At 43.8% G+C, this 18,397-nt stretch overlaps 1 protein-coding gene across 1 annotated transcript; it reads right to left on the bottom strand.

The window, feature by feature from the left end:
- Positions 1-225: 225 nt before the first annotated feature.
- DESI1 (desumoylating isopeptidase 1) lies at positions 226-18,103 on the bottom strand. Its single transcript, XM_027722656.2, has 6 exons — positions 17,830-18,103; positions 8,675-8,696; positions 7,709-7,778; positions 6,963-7,072; positions 6,104-6,226; positions 226-4,977 (listed from the first exon to the last, which is right to left on the bottom strand). The coding sequence occupies exons 1-6, from the start codon at positions 18,101-18,103 to the stop codon at positions 4,884-4,886; spliced, it is 693 nt and encodes a 230-aa protein (XP_027578457.1). The 3' UTR covers positions 226-4,883.
- Positions 18,104-18,397: the final 294 nt, after the last annotated feature.

The following is an 18,397-nucleotide window of genomic DNA, read 5'->3' on the forward strand; positions in this document are numbered from 1 at the left end:
TACACATATCATCAGTCAATGTGTGGATGCTTACTCCAGAATATGAATACTTCAAAGTGTGCCTACCATGGCATGCTGACGAGTAAGCAGAAATGTTTTCATGTGTTTGGGGTACTCGAGTACCAAAAGCCAAAAAACTGCTCTCCCATGTAGCAGAACTGCGAGTTAATGCCCAGGGCTCTCAAAAGACAGCCGTGGGGTCAGATACACAGTGAACTCCAAGGGTTTCAGGAATGCAAGCCTTTATTTTCCATAAACCATGGTATGGTATGAGGACGAGACTTCCCAGTCTGGATGAAATAAGCACAGATTTAGGAAAACCTGCCAGCTCACACCTATTGCAACCCTGGCATTGTAGTGTCCTTGCTACCAGGTTCTTGCTGTAGTCCAAGTTGCCCCATGGTCTTGTCTCCTGGCTAGTCCTACCTGCAGCTTTCTTGTCTGGGAGAGACCTCGCTCCATGCCTGTTGCACTGACATTACTATGGACATCTCAGCCACTCTCCCCAGGCTCAGGTGCATCCCTGTGCTTCGAGGCAGCAGTGCCACCTCGGGGCACTTTCCTGAATTGGGAAGACTGTTAAAATTCAGTCAGCATTCACATTTTCGCACTCCTGCAGTGCCATCAGGTTTATGCTACCAGCAGAGCTTTCCAAAACTTGAACTACCTGCTGTGCTTTCTACAGCTTATTTGTCACACTGCTTTAGAAACTCTCTTCGAGTCAAAACACCTCTCCCAGCACCTCCATGGCCATTTGGTATCACCCAGTGAGGACTTGGGACATCTTGGTTTCCCTGAGAGCATAAGCATGCCTTTTGGTGAAGTGCACAGCTGTGTACAGCTTGTTCCTTCATCCAGGTTAGCTCTGAGCAGGGCCACTGTGGCTGTTGCGGTTATTTAATACTTTGCGCTTCAACCACTGGATACATTCGCTTGACTGCTGCTCAGATAGGCAGCAGCTGTCATCAGGAATAAAATCTCTGCTACTAGTAGCAAAGGCATGTATTTTGTTAGAAGTTTAGAAGGTAAGCTGCTGTGAGCAACTGTCTTACACTCTGTCTAGGGCTGCCAGTAAAGTCAAGGTTTTCCTTTAAATTAAAAAAAATAAAAAAAAAATTAAAATTTAATTTAATTTTAAAATACCCAACTGCAGGTATTTTGTGTGGGGCCAGTACTAGTACTTGATAGCAAACCAGCACCACATCTGAGTAGCACAGCCCAAAATAACCACAATCATGCATCTTTGTTACAACCTCCTTCTGTTACAAGACCTCCTCTGTATTACGCTGATACAGACTGTTACAGAAACAGCCTGTGTGGTTTATCATTTGGATGCCATCAATAAGCATGCAGAAGGCCAAACCAAGCAGAATTAATGTCTTCCCCAGACCCAGATATTTGGGGCAGTGCTACATAATCCTCACCAATATCTCCTCTGCAGCTTCAGAGGAACCCAGGTATGAAGTCTACTTCTTAGTCTACTGCTTTTTAGCTTTTTTTTTTTCCATTTTGAAGTAGCAGCATCAAGCTTAGAGCCTTTTCCCATGTTTAAACTCTGCTGGGCCTCTTCTTCAGCAGCAGACATTAGACATTTCCTTCTTGCACACTTAAATGAGCAAGGGCTGTACAAAACCTGTGCTGACAGAACATCATCTTTGAGCGCATCCAAGCTGTGTCAAGCCTCAGGAGTATGATTTTAGATACCACAGTACTTACAGAAGAAAAATTTTTCCGAACTTAAATAAGAATATTGCCTGTGGCCAGTTCAGGAAAGGGCAGTAGCCACCACCACTTCCAGTAGCAGTACTTGGCACAAACTGCTTGAACAATTTCTCATCCTGCACTTCCCAGCTGGGATCAGAGTAAAGATGATGACTTCTGGTCAGCTGCATTCGCTGGGCAGCTGCGTGGGCACATGCATTCAAACAGGAAATTTGCTGTATTTCTTTTTATTGTAATAGAAAAAAACCCACAAATAAATCAAAACATCACTTTCTGCCTAAAGACATTATTAACATTTTTAAAATGGCACGGGGGGAACCCCAGCAATACAAGACAGAATAGTAAGTGTGGGCAAAAGAGTTCTGTTCCCGTTCAGGGGTTCAGTTTCCCTGCCCCTTTGTCAGTCAGCTGGCTGAAGTTCATCACCAACATACACTTACATACACTTCTCAGTCTAGTTTATATTTGGCGGGGTGGAACATTGAGGGCACAGTCCTGCAATTTATACATAACTATCTTTGGAGAAAATGGGTTTCCTAAGAGTCCTACAGGGTACAGGGGTCTTATTACCCAGTAAGACCAAGCAAACAGGATTCTCCCCTACAGCTCTTTTGCCACAATACACAAGTGTAGGTCCCGAGCCCAGAAGGCCCTCTCAGGAGCTCCCTAGCTATTGCAAACAGTATATGGCTGAGTGAAATTTTACCCAGTGACCTTAAAGTAGGAGCATTATCTCTGCAAAGGGGCTGCTCAGGAGGGGAAAAGGCAGATTGCAAAATGCATGGGGTGAATGTCTTCCTTTTCTTTCCTGCCCCCTGAGAGGATGTAAAAAGTCCTGAAGTAGGCAGAAACCATGGCACCAGTGCTTCCACAGGCAGCTGCACCTGAAGTGATAGTTTGCTGAAAGACAAGCAAGCACAGCTTTGCTGCTTGCAGGTACCAAACTAGCATACCTAAATGTTGGGCTGCACTGTATCAGCTTGAGTATACCCGCTCAACTAAGGAAGCTCCAAGATCTCTAACACGATGTACAATGTTTTGTGGCACAGTCGTGTGCATTAAGATGAAAGGCTAGGCTGGTTACTCTTCACAGAATAGGTATGAAAAAAGACTGGAGAGGATACACATAGTAAACAGGAAATCTAAGCTATTGCTTAGCAGAAAACAAACACCAATCCTTCCTCCAGCAGCATCAAAAGGCATTAATAAATGACTTATTATAGAATGCTTTCTGCAAACAGGACACTTTGAGGGGGAAAGATTGAAAGTTTTCGTATAAAGCAATCTGTACGAACTGCTACCATTATCTCCAAGTCCAGTCCATCAAATGAAATGCTTAAGGAGAAGTTGATGGCACAAGCAGAGAATGACAAGGAAAAGAAGCATCTGGGCTGCAGGGGCCCCTGCTGTGCACTGAAAGCAGGTACACAAAAAAACGCAGAATGGACTGACACTACCCTATTTCCATCTGTGCAGTGGCTCCACAAGTTGCAGGGCAGCAGAGTATTTGACAGTGACGAAACTGCAGTTTTCCTCTATTCCAATCCCTCAGAAATACAAACCATTACAGTCCAAACAGAGAAATAGTGCGACAAACTTATCAAACTGCATTATTCTGGGAGAAAGAACCCAGCAGAGGAAAGATACCCCCTTTAGATATGCAGAAAGTTTCCAGTGCAGGAAGTCTGAGATGCAGGACTGAACTTGCAGCAATACTTTTCACAACAAAGCACTGGACAAAGGGCTGTACATTTGCATAGATGCTTTTTCAGCAGCATCTGGGACATGCAATCCCCATTTATGGAGCATCAGCAATATTTTGGGGTTCGTCCAACGTCTTTCTTGTATTCCTTCCTAAATGTAACTGCTACAAAATTGTTCAGGAAAATAGTGTATATACATGCATGAAAACAAAACAGTGTGCCTGTTCTTCTCCCACTGCAAATAATTGCAAAGCTATAAAAATCTTAAACTAGTAGATGCAGTATTGATACAATCTAAGGACAGGACTGCTTCTGCATGTTTCCCAAAAAACTCAGTTGCTCCATAGAAAGCTTAATTTTACTCCTCCTCATTTTCTTTACATTTGGGGAGACCTAGCACTTATTTCTCTTAAGCAGAGCCCTCTCTGATGTCACTGACTGCTTTGGAAAGGCCAGCAATATCAATGAAAGTTAGAACTCTTACTGCGTCTGCAACTCGATACTGAAGGCAGAATTGGTCCAACTCATATTATCATGCAGTTGCCATGCTATTCCTGTCTTACTGTACTGTAAGTCTGGTTTAGTAAGGAGAAAAACCCAAGAAAACACAGTTCTTATGCAAAGGTAAATAGTTAACAAGGTTCTGTCTATCTGTTGATAAGCTTACATGCGAGAAAAGGAAACATTTCACTTCACTTTACTTTCACCTGAAATTTGTTTCTACCACTTCTGCTCATGAGATTCTGTTCTTTCAGCTGGTTCTTTCCCATAACTCTTGGATCTGGCATTACAAGCTTCTTGGTAACCTTCAGTTCTAGCCTCCCTCCCACCACAGCAAGTTCCACTGAGTTCCATCTTTTGAGTGTGACACTGACACATGGTTCAGCTTCATCACCTTTCCCACACAGCTGTGCCACTGCAAATATTCTAGTCAGATGAGTTCAGCTTTTCCCGTGAGCAAATAACAATGTCAGTGAAATATGCAGAAGACTAATCCTTGGACACCTTCACTTCCTAGGCTACCAATACTTCCTTTGCCTTTTTGGCTACAGAGTTCAGCAAATACCCCCATAATACAGGCAGTGACAGGAGAAAGAAATGCAAGTCTGCGAGGGATGGTTAGGACACCCCCTTATTTACTTCAAATTGTGTGATGGGCCCTTGAATGCTCACAGAATGAATTCCCACTTACCAGCACAGGAGTTACGTAGAAAGTCTCAGCCTACTCAACAAGACAGCCTTTATAAATTAGTATAATGCTATTAGAAATTATGGCAACCTTTCTGGTAGCATTGTCTTACATGCACCCTGATAAATCCTCTCCCTAGGAAATTTTAAAACTTGTCTTGTAACTTCTTCAGAGTTAATTCTGATGGGAAATTATAAAATAGAAATCTGGTAGATTCGTGTTTAAAAAGGAAGAGGCCTGCTGAAGCTGGGCACACTCGGTCACTCCTGTTAGCTCTGTCCATTATGTCTGCTGAAGGTATTTCCTCCGGGTGGCTGGATCTGGATGGAGTCCAGGAGGGGCCTTAAAGCTTGTCCAAAAGGTCTGAGAAGGTAAAGAAATAAACATCTCAAATAGTTTACTTGATTAACAACTGTTCCCCTTTACTACTGAAGCTCACTCACTTCCTAGAGAGTGCAAGCAAACCACCATTGTAGAAGCAAATTTGAAGAACCTCCACTACAAACTTAAGCAAACTAATTTAACATAATAAAGAGAGTTTACTGTTCAATAACTAAGGAACTTAAAATTTATTTAATATAAGCTAGTTCTGAGTCCTAACATGCCTAGACTGCTAATGTGGTAATACTGTGTCTGAAACTAGCTTTCAGTAATTCATTCTACTTAAGTGTGCAAACAAAATCCCTGTTATGCAACTGCAGTGTTCCATTAAGTACATCAATACTGAGATCTGCCAGAAGAATAGCCTCTAGCTTCCTTGAAGACAATGGATCAACACTCACAGAATAAATCCTGTTGCAATCTGTAGCACCTGGTTATCTTTCCATATGACTCACTCTGTTATAGGTTTTGAGAGATCTGATATGTTGAGAGCCCAGGGCAGCAGACAAGTCTCCCAAATAATGTGCTATACCATTGTTATGAAAAATTAAGATCTACATGATGGAGCTCAAATCATCCCACTGGGATCCTCACTAGCTGAGAGTTTAAAAAAAATAAGTTGATCTGAATTATCAAGCAGGAATTAATTTCTTCTTTTTCATATCCACTTTTTCCACCCAGTCCTGGCTTTAAAACTGCAGCATTAATTTAAAAATTACATCTCTCCTGCCTCGTCACAAGCAAAGCTGACACCTCCACTGCAATTAGAGAAGCGATCTTTAACAGATGTTTGTTTCCTAAAAGAAAAAAACAAACTTGCACTGTTTTCTGAAACTTTCTATGCTTGTCTGGTCACATATAAGAGACCATCACAAAATAACTAGTTTAAGTAAAGGCAGAAGAACAACCTTCTCTTGTCTTCTTTGTAAAGGCCAGTGCCAGTTAGCACTTGTGATACGGTGTTGTAAGTGTTCAAGTAAACAGCATCTTCTCCTTAATCCTATCCTGGTTCTTAGGCAGAGCCAGCAGAAACTGGTACTGCTCACTCTGTCATATGTTTAAGCACTAGCATGAATCAGCTACAGAGAGGAGGAACATCCATACTCACGTGGCAAGAACTTCAGATGGAAGGTCAGTGATGTAGGAAGGGATTTTTCTTCCTGTCAGAAACTGTGCCACTTCATTACTGAAGGTGTTGCAGTTATGTTCAAAGAGGTTATAAGACTCTCCTCTGTGCCACAGAAAAGAAATTGAACCATAAAGACAGACTCAGCAATAAATCTTACAAGCTAATGAAGAACATCTCCTTACATTAGCACCCCCCTCCCCAAAGAATTCTAAGGCAAATAGGTAAAATATAAACATCAACTCACTCTCAAATTCAATTGAATCAGGGTGGAAAATAACATCTCTCTGCATCACTGACTTTAATACAATGGGTTTTGGGAGGATAAGTGAGGTCATGTTTTGTCACTTAAAACCACAGAAAAGTAATGAGAAATCCCAGGAATTATTGACATTGAAAGATAGCCAGAACACTAAACGCTACAATTTTCTATTCTTGTGAGAAGTAGACTCACTCAAGACCTTGCTTTTACTCACGTGAAAGTTGGCAGCTTTACTACACCACTTCACCTACGACTCCTGGGGCAAAGCGCTATTTACTGAGAGATTTCATTTTCCCTGATGATTCTCTCAAAGGCATTTCAGGCATTATTCGATTTTACAAGTGTGAAATACTTCCCACAAAAATGCTTTCCCAGCCTAGCTCAAGGCTGGCACACCGCAGGGTTGCCTAGCTGGTAGCTCCTTGTGTATTGGTACATCAGTTCCAGTCTCATATTTGAAGAGTACCAAATAATACACTAAGCAGACAAAAGCTTTGTGAGCTGGACTGGTTTCACAATACCTTCCTCCATTCTGCACTTTTTTGATATACAGATTTTCTAGTACAAGCTGTTACTTACCGGAACATAGACTCCCCCAGAGAGGAAAGATACTCCAGAAAAATTTCTTCAGTGACTTCAGTGTTCCCCAGGTCAACAACTGTGTCTGGGGGGCCAAGAAGTGTCCCTCCCTGTAAAAATTAATAGCCAGAAGACAATGTTAAATGATCAGACTGAATTCTTTTGGAGGACTCTACTGAATAGAGCTATTGTGACTTGTCCAGGCACAAAAGGAGGGCCTTCTAGTGTGTTTGTTGAGCAAGAAGATCTGCTGGCCTCCCCTCTCAAGAGAATAACATGCAACTTTTTTTTCAGCTGTTACATTTGGCTCTTTGGGCTGAAAGCTCTAAGCTGTGGCAAAATTCTGCTTTAGAACAACAGCCTATCCATTTTACCTCTCCAAGAACAGAAGGTCTGAGAAAGCATCATGTTTTTGTTTTGCCTTGGTTTTATTTAATCTTAAAAAGTCTACATGTAAAACTTAACAATACAGAATTGGACAAAGTGTCATTCTGGCAATGCAGAAGGTGTTCTAGATAGACAGATTCTACCAGAAGAAGCAATCCCCAACCTGTATTTATTTGGGCTTAAACCCACTGTTCATGCTCCCTTTTCCTTAGGTGCCCTGGAAAACCATGGCAAGCAGCTGGCTTCATCCTCTGTCTTAATTTATAAATCTCTTGCTGCTTTTCTAAAAGACAGTAACAAAAGCAATTCTGAGCAGGTAATCCTATAAAAAATTATCAGAAAATTTAAGTTTAACTTACAGGTGCACAGCTGGAGATTCCTCCACTGCCATAGAAGAATTCATCCTTATGGACTATTATGGAGGTGTGCCTGCCATAGAGAACAAAAAACAGGTGAAACAAAGGAAAAAGGGAAATAGCCTAGCACAGAAATCACCGGTAAATTTATCAGCTCAAAGACATCACGAAGGGAATAACTGAAAGAAAAGGTCAATGTGTTTCTGTGAGCAGGAACAAGATCTGCTGGGACATGAATGAATATGGAAGCAACTATTATCAAGCCTACTGTAACTCTGTAAGCGGTTGCGAAAGAACAGTCTTAGCTAGGAGCCCAGGCATGAGCCTCCCTCAGCTGAGGGTGAAGTCACAGAGACAGACAGACAGAGCTACTTTGCTACCACACCGACAGAGGTGTATGTTGGAAAGACTTCGGCTGAGAAGCTGGTCAGACAACCACTGGAGATGGATCAATAGAGGCAAAAACGGATGGATGAGGGTTTGGTGTTTTTCTTGCGTTTAAAAGAAACCCAAAACCCTCCTGATATGATATAAAAATTCTTGATATGAATTCTAGCAAGCTGGGGGCTGTTTTGTAACCAAATGGAGACAGTGCTCTTACATGCCAGAAGGCCTGTTTCTGTAATACCTTCTTCCCACCTACTCTTTTACTCTCATGTTTGGTCATGCCTGGAATTACATGACAAAGTACTTGGGACAAAGACAACATCCTACCCTTTTAAAAGTGTACAGGTGCACTAACACCACCTTTTTCCATGGGGTCCACTGAGCTTTGAACAGAGAGGTTTAACTAGCACCTGATTGTACACCATCTTACCATCAATCTGTATTCAGGAACAAAAAGTGCCTTGGTCTCTCTTCCACAATAAAATGTTCTTAAGATCTGAAGCATATATAACCTCATATTGAAAATGCTTCCTACACCACAGTGTTTTACACACGTTATGCAATTTAAATCTAGTCACTTACCAGATGCCATCCAGCTGTTTCCCTGTATGCAGAGAAAAGAAGAGTTATTAGCAATGTACTTTCCACATTTCAGCCTACTTTCTGTCAATCAGTTAAGAACCATGTTTAATATTTCACCACGACAGCAACACCAAAGATTTCATCGGAGAGATGTTTCTAAAAAAACCATAATGCCTTTCAAATGAACTACTCCATCCACATTACTGTTGCACTTTTTCCCTCCTGGCATGCACAGGTGGCAATGCCATCCTATCCTGCCAGTGCTTACCTTCCTTGGGTGCTTTTCTACGGAACAAGAAAGGAAACCTTTTCCTAAAATAGAGTCTTCAGTTAGGACCAGAAGAGCTGAATTTGATGCTGATTTCGTAACTGCAGACAGTTGGTCAGCAGAATGCATTCAGCTCTCTTTTTCAGTAACTGATGAGAGATCTGACTTGAACATATGATCAGTGGTGATAACCTCTAAAATCTATTCCATGGTTTCCTCCTTTCCCTCCCTCCCCCTGCCCTTAAAAATTAGCAGTTTAAGTGGGAACTGGGGTAGAAAAGTGCAGAGTTGAAATTTATACAAGTTATAAAACTCCGTGTTTTGTAGAACACAGAAGCAAAGACTTGCTTCAGGCACCACTAAACTGTGGTGCCTGAACTTCAGGTACCACTAAACTAATTATGTCTGAGAGAAAAAGTCCCTTCCAAAATGTGTTTCCAGTTCCTTAGGAGTGGGAGACCTAAATCTCTCTATGCTCAAGATTAAACCTCTTTCCAAAAGGTCACCAGCTGTTACTGCTCTAGGTTCAATTATTTATCATAACCTAAAAGCTTGGTCCCTGGTACTGTGCCCCTTTGGGAGCTTGTAGGTAGCCACTGCATGCTGTGACACATATCACAGATACTATAACTTTATTTTGTCAGCAAGGTGCACAACACCCAGAAAAGTAGATTTAGAACATAACAACTGTGTGCATACCAACATTTGGTATTCTCTTGAACCCAAGCTGAGTGCTCCTCTGCCACAGGAAAACAATCACTAACACATTTTTTTCCACTCAAGTCTGAAGCAAAATAGGTACCTGCTTCAGACGAGGGTCATGTAAGAGCAGAGGCAGGGAAAAGGCTGTTGTGACAATAGAGACATCAGGTAAAGCGAGTGCACGTAGTTTTGAAGTAGGTGGACTGATCTGTCACTCCCATGGATCACAGTCAGATAAGCAAGCATATTCCCTGTCAACCCATCACACAGAAACGTAGGTATGGAGTAGGATGAAGGCCAAAAGAGAGGAGCAATGACGAGAGAAGCAGAGCAGTGTGTTGCAGTATCTTAGGAGCACTTGCTGGCCCTTTAGCATGTCCCACCATTGTGCTCCTCGATCCTTTGGCCCTTGTTCCATACTTTCCCCATCAGGTTTCGCCTTGCACTCTAGAGCTGCCAGAACCCAGTGACACTGCAGGCTTATCAGCAATACAAGGCAGGATTCAACTTCAGCAGCACCTGCCCTAACTTTAGCAACTGGCCTATGATAGGCTCTACTGCTTGGTTTTGCATAGTTACTGTTCTGTGCATCTATAAACAAATTATTATACATTTGCTCACAATAAATAACTTTTCCGCTAGAAACTTGAACTTTATCCTTCAGAGTAGAGAAGCAAATTGTTTCAAAGGCAGTACATACTAGAGTTGTGCCTGCTCTTTTGCATGCTAAATTGAAAGAGAACATCTTAATATTTACTTTCACACACATTTGCAGCAAACAATGATGAAAGGCTTTCCATAGAGTTGCCGCTTTGTAGCTAGATTCTGTGTGCAGGTGAAAGAGTTACATCAGATCTGACAATGTCACAGGTGCTGCCAGGACCTGCTCATGCAATTGCAACTCCTACTTGAAAAGATAATTGCAGCAAAGGGTACACATTGGGCTGCTCTAGTGAAATTGCAGACAGCAGCTCAAGGGAGGTGACTGTCTCCCTATTTGACACTTATGAGACCACATCTGGAGTGCTGTGTCCACTTTTGGATCCCAACAGTACAAAAGACACTGACATACCGGGTTGGAACACCTACTGTATTGAAGAGGAGCAGAGAAAATTGGTCTGTTCATCCTCACGAAGGCCAAGAGTCCTTATTCCTGTCTACAAGTCCCTAATGTGTACGGATGAAAGAGACCCTTGTTCTACTCAGAGATGCACAGTGAAAAGACAACAGATGCCAGTTGGAAAATGGGAAATTCCCAATTCAGTAAGAAGCAGGGAAAAAATTATCATAAAGGTGGTCAAACACAGGGACAGGGGTCCAGAAAGCATATGGGATTTCAATCCTTGAAGATACTCAGAACTCAGCCGCTGAGGGCCCTGAACAGTTTGCTTGTCAGCTCTACCTTGAGCACAACCTCCAGAGGTCCCTTTTCAACGAAGCAACTCTCTGATGTATGAAAAAACCCGCAAACAGAATTTAAGAAATAGACTTGGCATTGGACTACAATCCAATCCTTACTGCTACATGTGAAATCTGTAGCAGTCCACAGGCAGCAACGGCCAGGGCAGTAACAGAACAGCTTTTGGCAAGTGAAGCTGCCTGTCTTCACAAGGCAGGTCTGTCTGAGGCTGCTCAGCTAGGTCAGTTTGTGCCAAGCACTGGTTTGAATACCTTAATGAAGCTGCAGACCTGCTATTTCTGCTTGGCCCCTGGAAGTCATTAACCAAGCTGGCACTGTGGAAAACACATGACAGATCTGCAGCACTGATGACAATAAGGCATTCGTGGTAGCTCTCCAGTCTGCTGCAGATAAAATAAAATCCCTTTCTGTCATGGGCAGACTGTGCTTGGTCAAAGGCCATGCAAGTCTCTCCAATGACAACAGTGTTGGAGAATCCCATGCCCAAGAAACCTGCCATTATTTGCCACATATGCATCACCCAGAGACATCTGAGAACAAGAACTTTTGGTATGCTGCTGCAGTATCCCAGGCTTCAGAGGTGGCTGTTGTCATCTCAACTCCAAACTGACCCACAGAAGAATAAGTCAATGGCTACCAGCTTCTGGAGTACTTGGGCAGCAATCTTTCCTACTGTTCAGCAAGACTCTCAGTGTTGTTTGTCTGCTGCATCATATAAGAGATTATGTACAAACCTTGATGGACACAATCGTCTTCCTCCTGAAGTTTTGCCTCTGATGGGGATCCTCCTCTACGACTCTTCTTGCCCTTCTCCCAGACTCAGACACCGCACAGAATAGGTGACAGCTCACCACTACTGCCCCTCCTGACAAGCTCAGGTAAAGCGATCAGGGCAGTCTGCATTAAGGAATTATGTCTTGCTTTCTGCTGGACGTTGCCCACTATATACGAAACATGTTGCCCACTGCCTCTGAAGGCTTCATAGGCACAACAGCTCCAACAGTGTGACTAAGGAAGGATACAGTATTGTTCTAAGTGCTAAGGCACAAGTTGTATCCAGGCCTTCCAGCGACACTTTCCAATAAAGTTCAAGCTTGCCATGAACCTCCCCAAAGAATCCTACAGTGCAATAGGGCTTACATCTCGTAGTCAATTGAGTGGTCTAGAAGAAGGGACTGAAAATACCGTCTAGGATACTGGGAGACATTATCACATTTCATGCTCTTCCACTCCTTGCCACAACACTCCAAACTCCTGTTGTGCACTGCAGTGTGGGCAGAACTGTATGTTGGTACTGCCACCAACACCAACACATTTACTCATAACCTGAGGCTATCTATAACCATATAGAAAAACCTGATTCTCCAGTAATTTACACTAGAGCTGCAAAAGCCTTTGCAGCCTTAAACTGCAGGTGTTACCCTTCACTCAATGCCAACAGTAAAACTAATCCAAAGGATGCACATGCTCATAATGCAGAACAGGAATGCCCTGATGGGATGATACTCTTCTGGGCACCTACTATATCTGAAGGGTGGGTGTCAAGAGGATGGAGCCAGGCTCTTCTCAGTGACGCCAAGCAATAGGACAAGAAGCAACAGGCAGAAACCTGAAACATACAGAAAGTTCCACCCGAATATGAGGAAGAACTTTACTGTGCAGGTGACTGCACTGGAACAAGTTGTCCAGAGAGGGTGTGGAGTCTCTCTCACTGGAGATATTCAAGAACCGCCTGAACACAATCCTGTGCTATGTGTTCTAGGATAGCCCTGCTTGAGCAGGGAGGTTGGACCACACGACCCGCTGTGGTTCCGTCCAACCTGACCCATTTTGTAATTCTGTTCATCCAGGTAAAATAGGGAAACAGCAAGATGATCAAGAGTTTGAATATTTCAAGGGACAAATGGCTGTTGAATAGGAAAGGTTATTGCAAATTTAGATGTACACACTTAATCACACAACACTTAGTGCACATGGCCAAGTTATCAGCTCTCCCACAGAACTTGCCTGTGTGCAAGCTCAGCCTGAGGTAAACGTGAAGCAAATCAGCTTAGTTTGATCTGCCTCCATTCCAGGGAAATGCAAGTCAAGCTACCTTGCTTTTGTCATAGACCACAAACATGGACATGAAAAGTTACCATGTTATATCTGTGAGAGTTATGGGTGATAGATTGCAAGTCTTTGGAAACTTGATAATTAAATCTTTTGGGTGTTTTTTTTTTGTTTGTTTGTGGGGACTTTTTGTTTGTTTTGTTTGGGTATGGTTTTGTTTATTTACTTTTTTTTTTAACTTGCTGATGTGCTTCACGGCTCTTTCCTGAAAATACTCACTAGAACCTCGGAGGGGATGCCAATTCAGCTTAGATGTGTGCTTAAGCATCTCAAACACTCAACTTATTTCAATAAGGCACAGTATGATCTGGCAAGATAACAAGTTTTTATATTTGCTATTTTTTTCCTTTATAACATTCATAGCTCAAATACTTTCACGGTGCTTACGTGAGCCAGAAACCTATGAGAAAAATATAACATTCAAATGCATTAAACAATTCCAGGACCCTCAGCTTAGTCAGAGGAATGTGGAGAATAAAGTATTTAGATTTGTTTGTTGTACAACTGATTCAGGAGAGTATAACTGTTTGGATACAGGGGTATTTTGAAAGAAGCAAGCGAGCCCATATAATTTTAGAATACAATCAAAAGGGATTACTTCCATGCTTGAATTTATCTGGAAGGCCAAGCACAAGTGAGATTAGATGCTCATCAATCTATTTTACCATTACAGTAATTTGTTAACCTTGAGGGCCAAATAATGTAGATTATTCCTGTGCATTTTAAATACCGAATGAAAGCGGCATTTGTATATTAACCCAAATTATCAGACTGAAGGGCAGAAGAGTTCCAAGACATGAAGGAAGGAATTATATATGCAGATGAGTATCTAGTTTAACCATTCAGAGTTTAGGCCATCCAACCCTCAGTGCAAGAACAATGCCTTTTGAGCTGTAAAGTAAAGAAATAATAGGAAGCTCAGTATTTTTATCTATGCTCTGCAATGGATATGCAAGCCCAAGAAGACCATAAAAGACTCTAAAAAAAGCAGTGAACTGGTCTCCTGTGGAATCGAAAGCAACACAGTATGGTCAATCAGCACGAGTATTTCTAGCAGTGCTTTGCATATTGTTGTAATTTTCTTAGACAATTCATTAAGATTCCTGCCTTTTTTTGAATTGAAAATTACCCTAATTAGTGAAGCACTTTCTCCTATGTGCTACCCAGGGTGCTCAACCAAAGCAAAAAAAAATACCACCAAAACCTAATGGAGAGGGAGGAGCCTGCTCCAGTTCCCTTCTCCTTGAGATGCCTAGAGAGACCAAGAAATAGGCTAGACTGGGGGAGGGTAATGCACTTGATTTTCATGAAATCCCTAGCAAATGCTTGGAGCAAAGCTGATGGAATCTCACGCTGAAGCAATTCAAAACTGATCAGAACAGATGGAAGAGAGGCAGAGAAATGTGCTGGGCCTGGAAAAAAGGAACAAAGGAGAAGGTACCTCCTTTCAGCAGTTACCTTTTGCTCCAATTCTCTCTGGGCTGTTAAGTCCCTATAGCTGAATGAACCACTTAAAGATTTCAACCAATACATATTCCCAGTCAACTCCACATTAATTCATACTACACTGAGCCAAAGCTGCCGTGGTTAACAAAGCTCCTGGCTCATTCTGTGAGTCACATGACCAATACCCTCAATTACAGGAGAGGAGAACTTTGAGAAATGCAAGACATTTTTCTTTAAGTTCATGATGCAACAGGATTTTAATCTTCCTTAAAGACTTCTCTGCCTTTGGACATCTACTTCAATATCAGCACTGCAAGCTGAACTGTTTTCTTTTCCTGTTTTCTCTCCACAGAATCAGGGTGGATTATGTTTTCTGTCTTGAAAACAGAAATCTTATTGCATTCAGGTTGACATTTCTTATAATTAGATCATATAGTTGGACAGACAAATGTAGTCACACACTGAACATGGGGGAAAAAGGAGAAATAGTACCTGTAGAGAAGTTGCATGTAGAGCAACATAAAAATTAAAAGTGCTGCTTCTGATACCCAAGGCAATATTTGGTCATATATACTTCAGAATAGAAATATTCACTGAAAAATTACAGGAAACTTACAGAAAATTAAGAAGAATAAAAGCAGTCTTGAGTACAAAAAAAGTAAACTTGCCAAGAAAAATGAAGATGTGTCCAAGACTAAGTCACTCCAAAGTCTGCTATGAACAGGGCTGTACAGCTCTGCCTTCCAGGTTCATCACTCAAAGACAACAGAGAGAACTGACACTGAAAGAGTCAGTATAACATTTAGTAGTGAGAACTGATCCTTGAATGCTGTGCTGACATAATCCACAATACCCTTGGATCCTATGAGCACAACTGAAGACACCGTGCAGTGATGCTCTTGCAGTGGTCAGTCCCCTAAGACAGGATTTATCCCCCTCTGGCAAGGGGACCTGAGCTGCTGGTTTTGAGCCTGGTAGAAATTGATTTTAGCACAATCAATTACAGTATTTGTTTTTTCTCTCTAAAACACATGTATTTCAATACAGGCAATGTTACAGAATTACCACTCAAAGCAAAAGCATTGTTTCAAACTTGGCACCAATGGAAAGAGTACCATAAGTAAAGATGACAAACATTTAGCATTAAATCCCTTAAGAAATGCCTTTCTCTTCAATTTCATTGACTTTCTCTGATGATCTACAGTTTAAGAACATCGCTGGGGGAAAAAAATGGAAAAAATAGCTATTGACCATCTCAAAGTTGATATACAGAGAAATAACAACAATTTTTGTTGTTCTTCAAGAATAAAAAAGGTCTACACATGAGGCAAGAGTAGTATTCTCTCCATCACTTTGCTCTAGGGGAGGTTTCCAAAATCACCTGGAGATATGACAGAGCTGAGTGTAAATGCACAGAAGACACTTGAAGGAAGTCAGAAAGAAAGAAAGAAACAGCAATTTGTTTTATGGAAAACCCCATCACTGGATCCACATAATCTCAAATATTCTGCAGTCTGCATTGTCACTGTGACCACACAGGCCTAGTTGGCCCTGTTCCATGAGCACGTCTGAACTCGGTTAGTTACCAGGCAGTACTAGTGAGCAGCACTTCCCCGGTTACCCAGAGAAGCGCTCAGGTTTTTAACTTTCCCTTTTCAGTGCTCAGACTCCTAGAAATTTCACAGCAAACTGTATCACAAGTGCAAAGCTTTCAAGTTGTTGTTTGGGTAGCATAGAAAGTACCAAAAATGAAGTAATGCACTAAGTGTTTTTATGTAGAAGTTCAGAAAGCTACAAGAACTCAAAATTTACTTTGTGGGTAAGAAGACAGCTAAAAAGCCTTTGCTTGATTTGTGTGAATATTGGTATGGAGATAAATACAGTGACAACCTATTTCTGGTGAAGTCTTTGCTTGGACCAACACTTTGAAATAAGACTAGTTAAATTCTGCTCAATTCAAACACAAGTAAATCCTGCATTTATGTAATCTGCATCTTAAAATTTCTAACTCTAAGCACAAGATAAAACACGGTTATTATGACCTAACAGGTGAAAAGTTACTTCCCTAAGGGCTACAATAGAAGCCACTCTGACCACACAAAAAGTTTAGAGGTTATCCAGTGCGGGAAATAGGCATCTCCCAAAGCTGCTGCTGCTGTCTGGCTAACAGAGAACATCACATATGATCTCTATAATCTTTTCTTCTCAACTTTGCAGGCCTATTGTTGACATGCATGAAACTTCATGCCAAGAGTTATCTGGACTTTCATTTTAAGCTTGCGGGAAAGCACAGAATCTCTTCGTAGGGCAGATGAGCAAAGTGCCAGCAAACTGTAAACCAAGATTACACAGAACCATCTGTTCAGACAGTGAGCCTGTTGAGAAGTCTTATCCCACACAGACTGCTGGTCTGACACGGGCCAGAGTCTACATGTAACAGGTATAAAACACTCTGTTGTTGCATTCCTAATTCACGCTTCCAAAACTTCAAGCAAATCCTAAGTTTGGGTCGTGTCCCAAGTCCAAGGTTCAGCTGGAAACGCACACATTTTTGACAAGACATAGAGCACACTCCTACAAACTTTCCGAAGGAGAGAGCGGGTGGCTGCACATCGCCAGCCCAGCCCGGCCCGGCCTCGCCACAACATGGAGCCGCTTGGACTCTGTAACCTTGTAAACAGCGGCCGCCTTTCCTCCAGCTCAGCCTTCCTGCCGAGGCGCCACGGCAGACCGGGCTATCGGGAGCTGAGCTGTCCCTCCCTTCAGGAGCTAAGGAACAGTTCGCCTTTAGTAAATACCACCAGCGCAGCGGCAATGGGCAGATGCGGGAGAAGCGACCGGACCCAGCGCGGCTGGAGCTGCCGCACCGGCCGAGCTGGTCCCGCTGACAGCGGGGACAGGGGCTGCAGCCAAACCCCGCCGAGCCCCCCCGCCCCGGCCCCCGGGCCAGCCTCGCACATCCTGAGCAGTGCTGCGCCCGCTGGCTCCCGCCGCACCCGGTGCGCCCTCAGGGAGCCCTTTCCCCGCGGGCCGCTCCCTCGGGAGCGCGATGCCGGGCGGAGATCGCCACTCCCGGCGCTGGAGGCGGCGAGTTCTGTGCCGTCTGCGGGCACGGCGAGGCCGGGCCGCAGCGGCCGGTGGGGGACGCGAGGGGCTGGGAGGCGGCGGCCGGGACGGGGCGGCGCCGGTGCCCCGCCGTGCTCTTACCCAGCATGAGGGGGCTGAGGCGCCGGGCCATGCCCTTGGACAGGTCGTACACATAGAGCTTCACGGGGTGCAGCGCCAGCGGCTCCTCCATGGGGGCGCGGGCGCGGCCGCCGGGCGGCAACCGGAGCCCCTGCAGACAAGGTGGAACGGCCCTTCCCTCTGGGAAGCGGAGGGCAGCGGGGGGAACAGGTGGTGCCGGTGCCGGTCGCGGGTGCGGCGGCACCAGCCGGGAGGTGACAGACGGGGCGGAAGGGGCGACCCTGTCTGTGCGCATGCGCGGCCACCGCGCGCCGGCCGGGCCGCTCCGTCACTGCGCGACTCTGCGGGGGACGGAGCTACGGCCGGGGGGCGGGGCCGGACAAGGCCTCCCGTCATTGGCTAAGACTCGGGGCCGAGCGCAGCGTGGGCGGAGCTCCACCCTTGGCGTTCCCGCTGCAACCAATCCTCGCGGGGTGGAGGCGTGGCCTCCTGCGGGGGAGGCGGGGTGCGGCGCTTTTCCGCTCTCGCCATTGGTCAGTGTGGCTATGGTGGGCGGGGTCTCCCGGTGAGTGGCGGTTGTTTGGAAGTG

Source organism: Pipra filicauda, unplaced genomic scaffold (genome assembly GCF_003945595.2).
Source record: "Pipra filicauda isolate LSUMZ 115617 unplaced genomic scaffold, ASM394559v2 scaffold95_size2449627_pilon, whole genome shotgun sequence".
Classification (NCBI taxonomy): Eukaryota; Metazoa; Chordata; class Aves; order Passeriformes; family Pipridae; genus Pipra; species Pipra filicauda.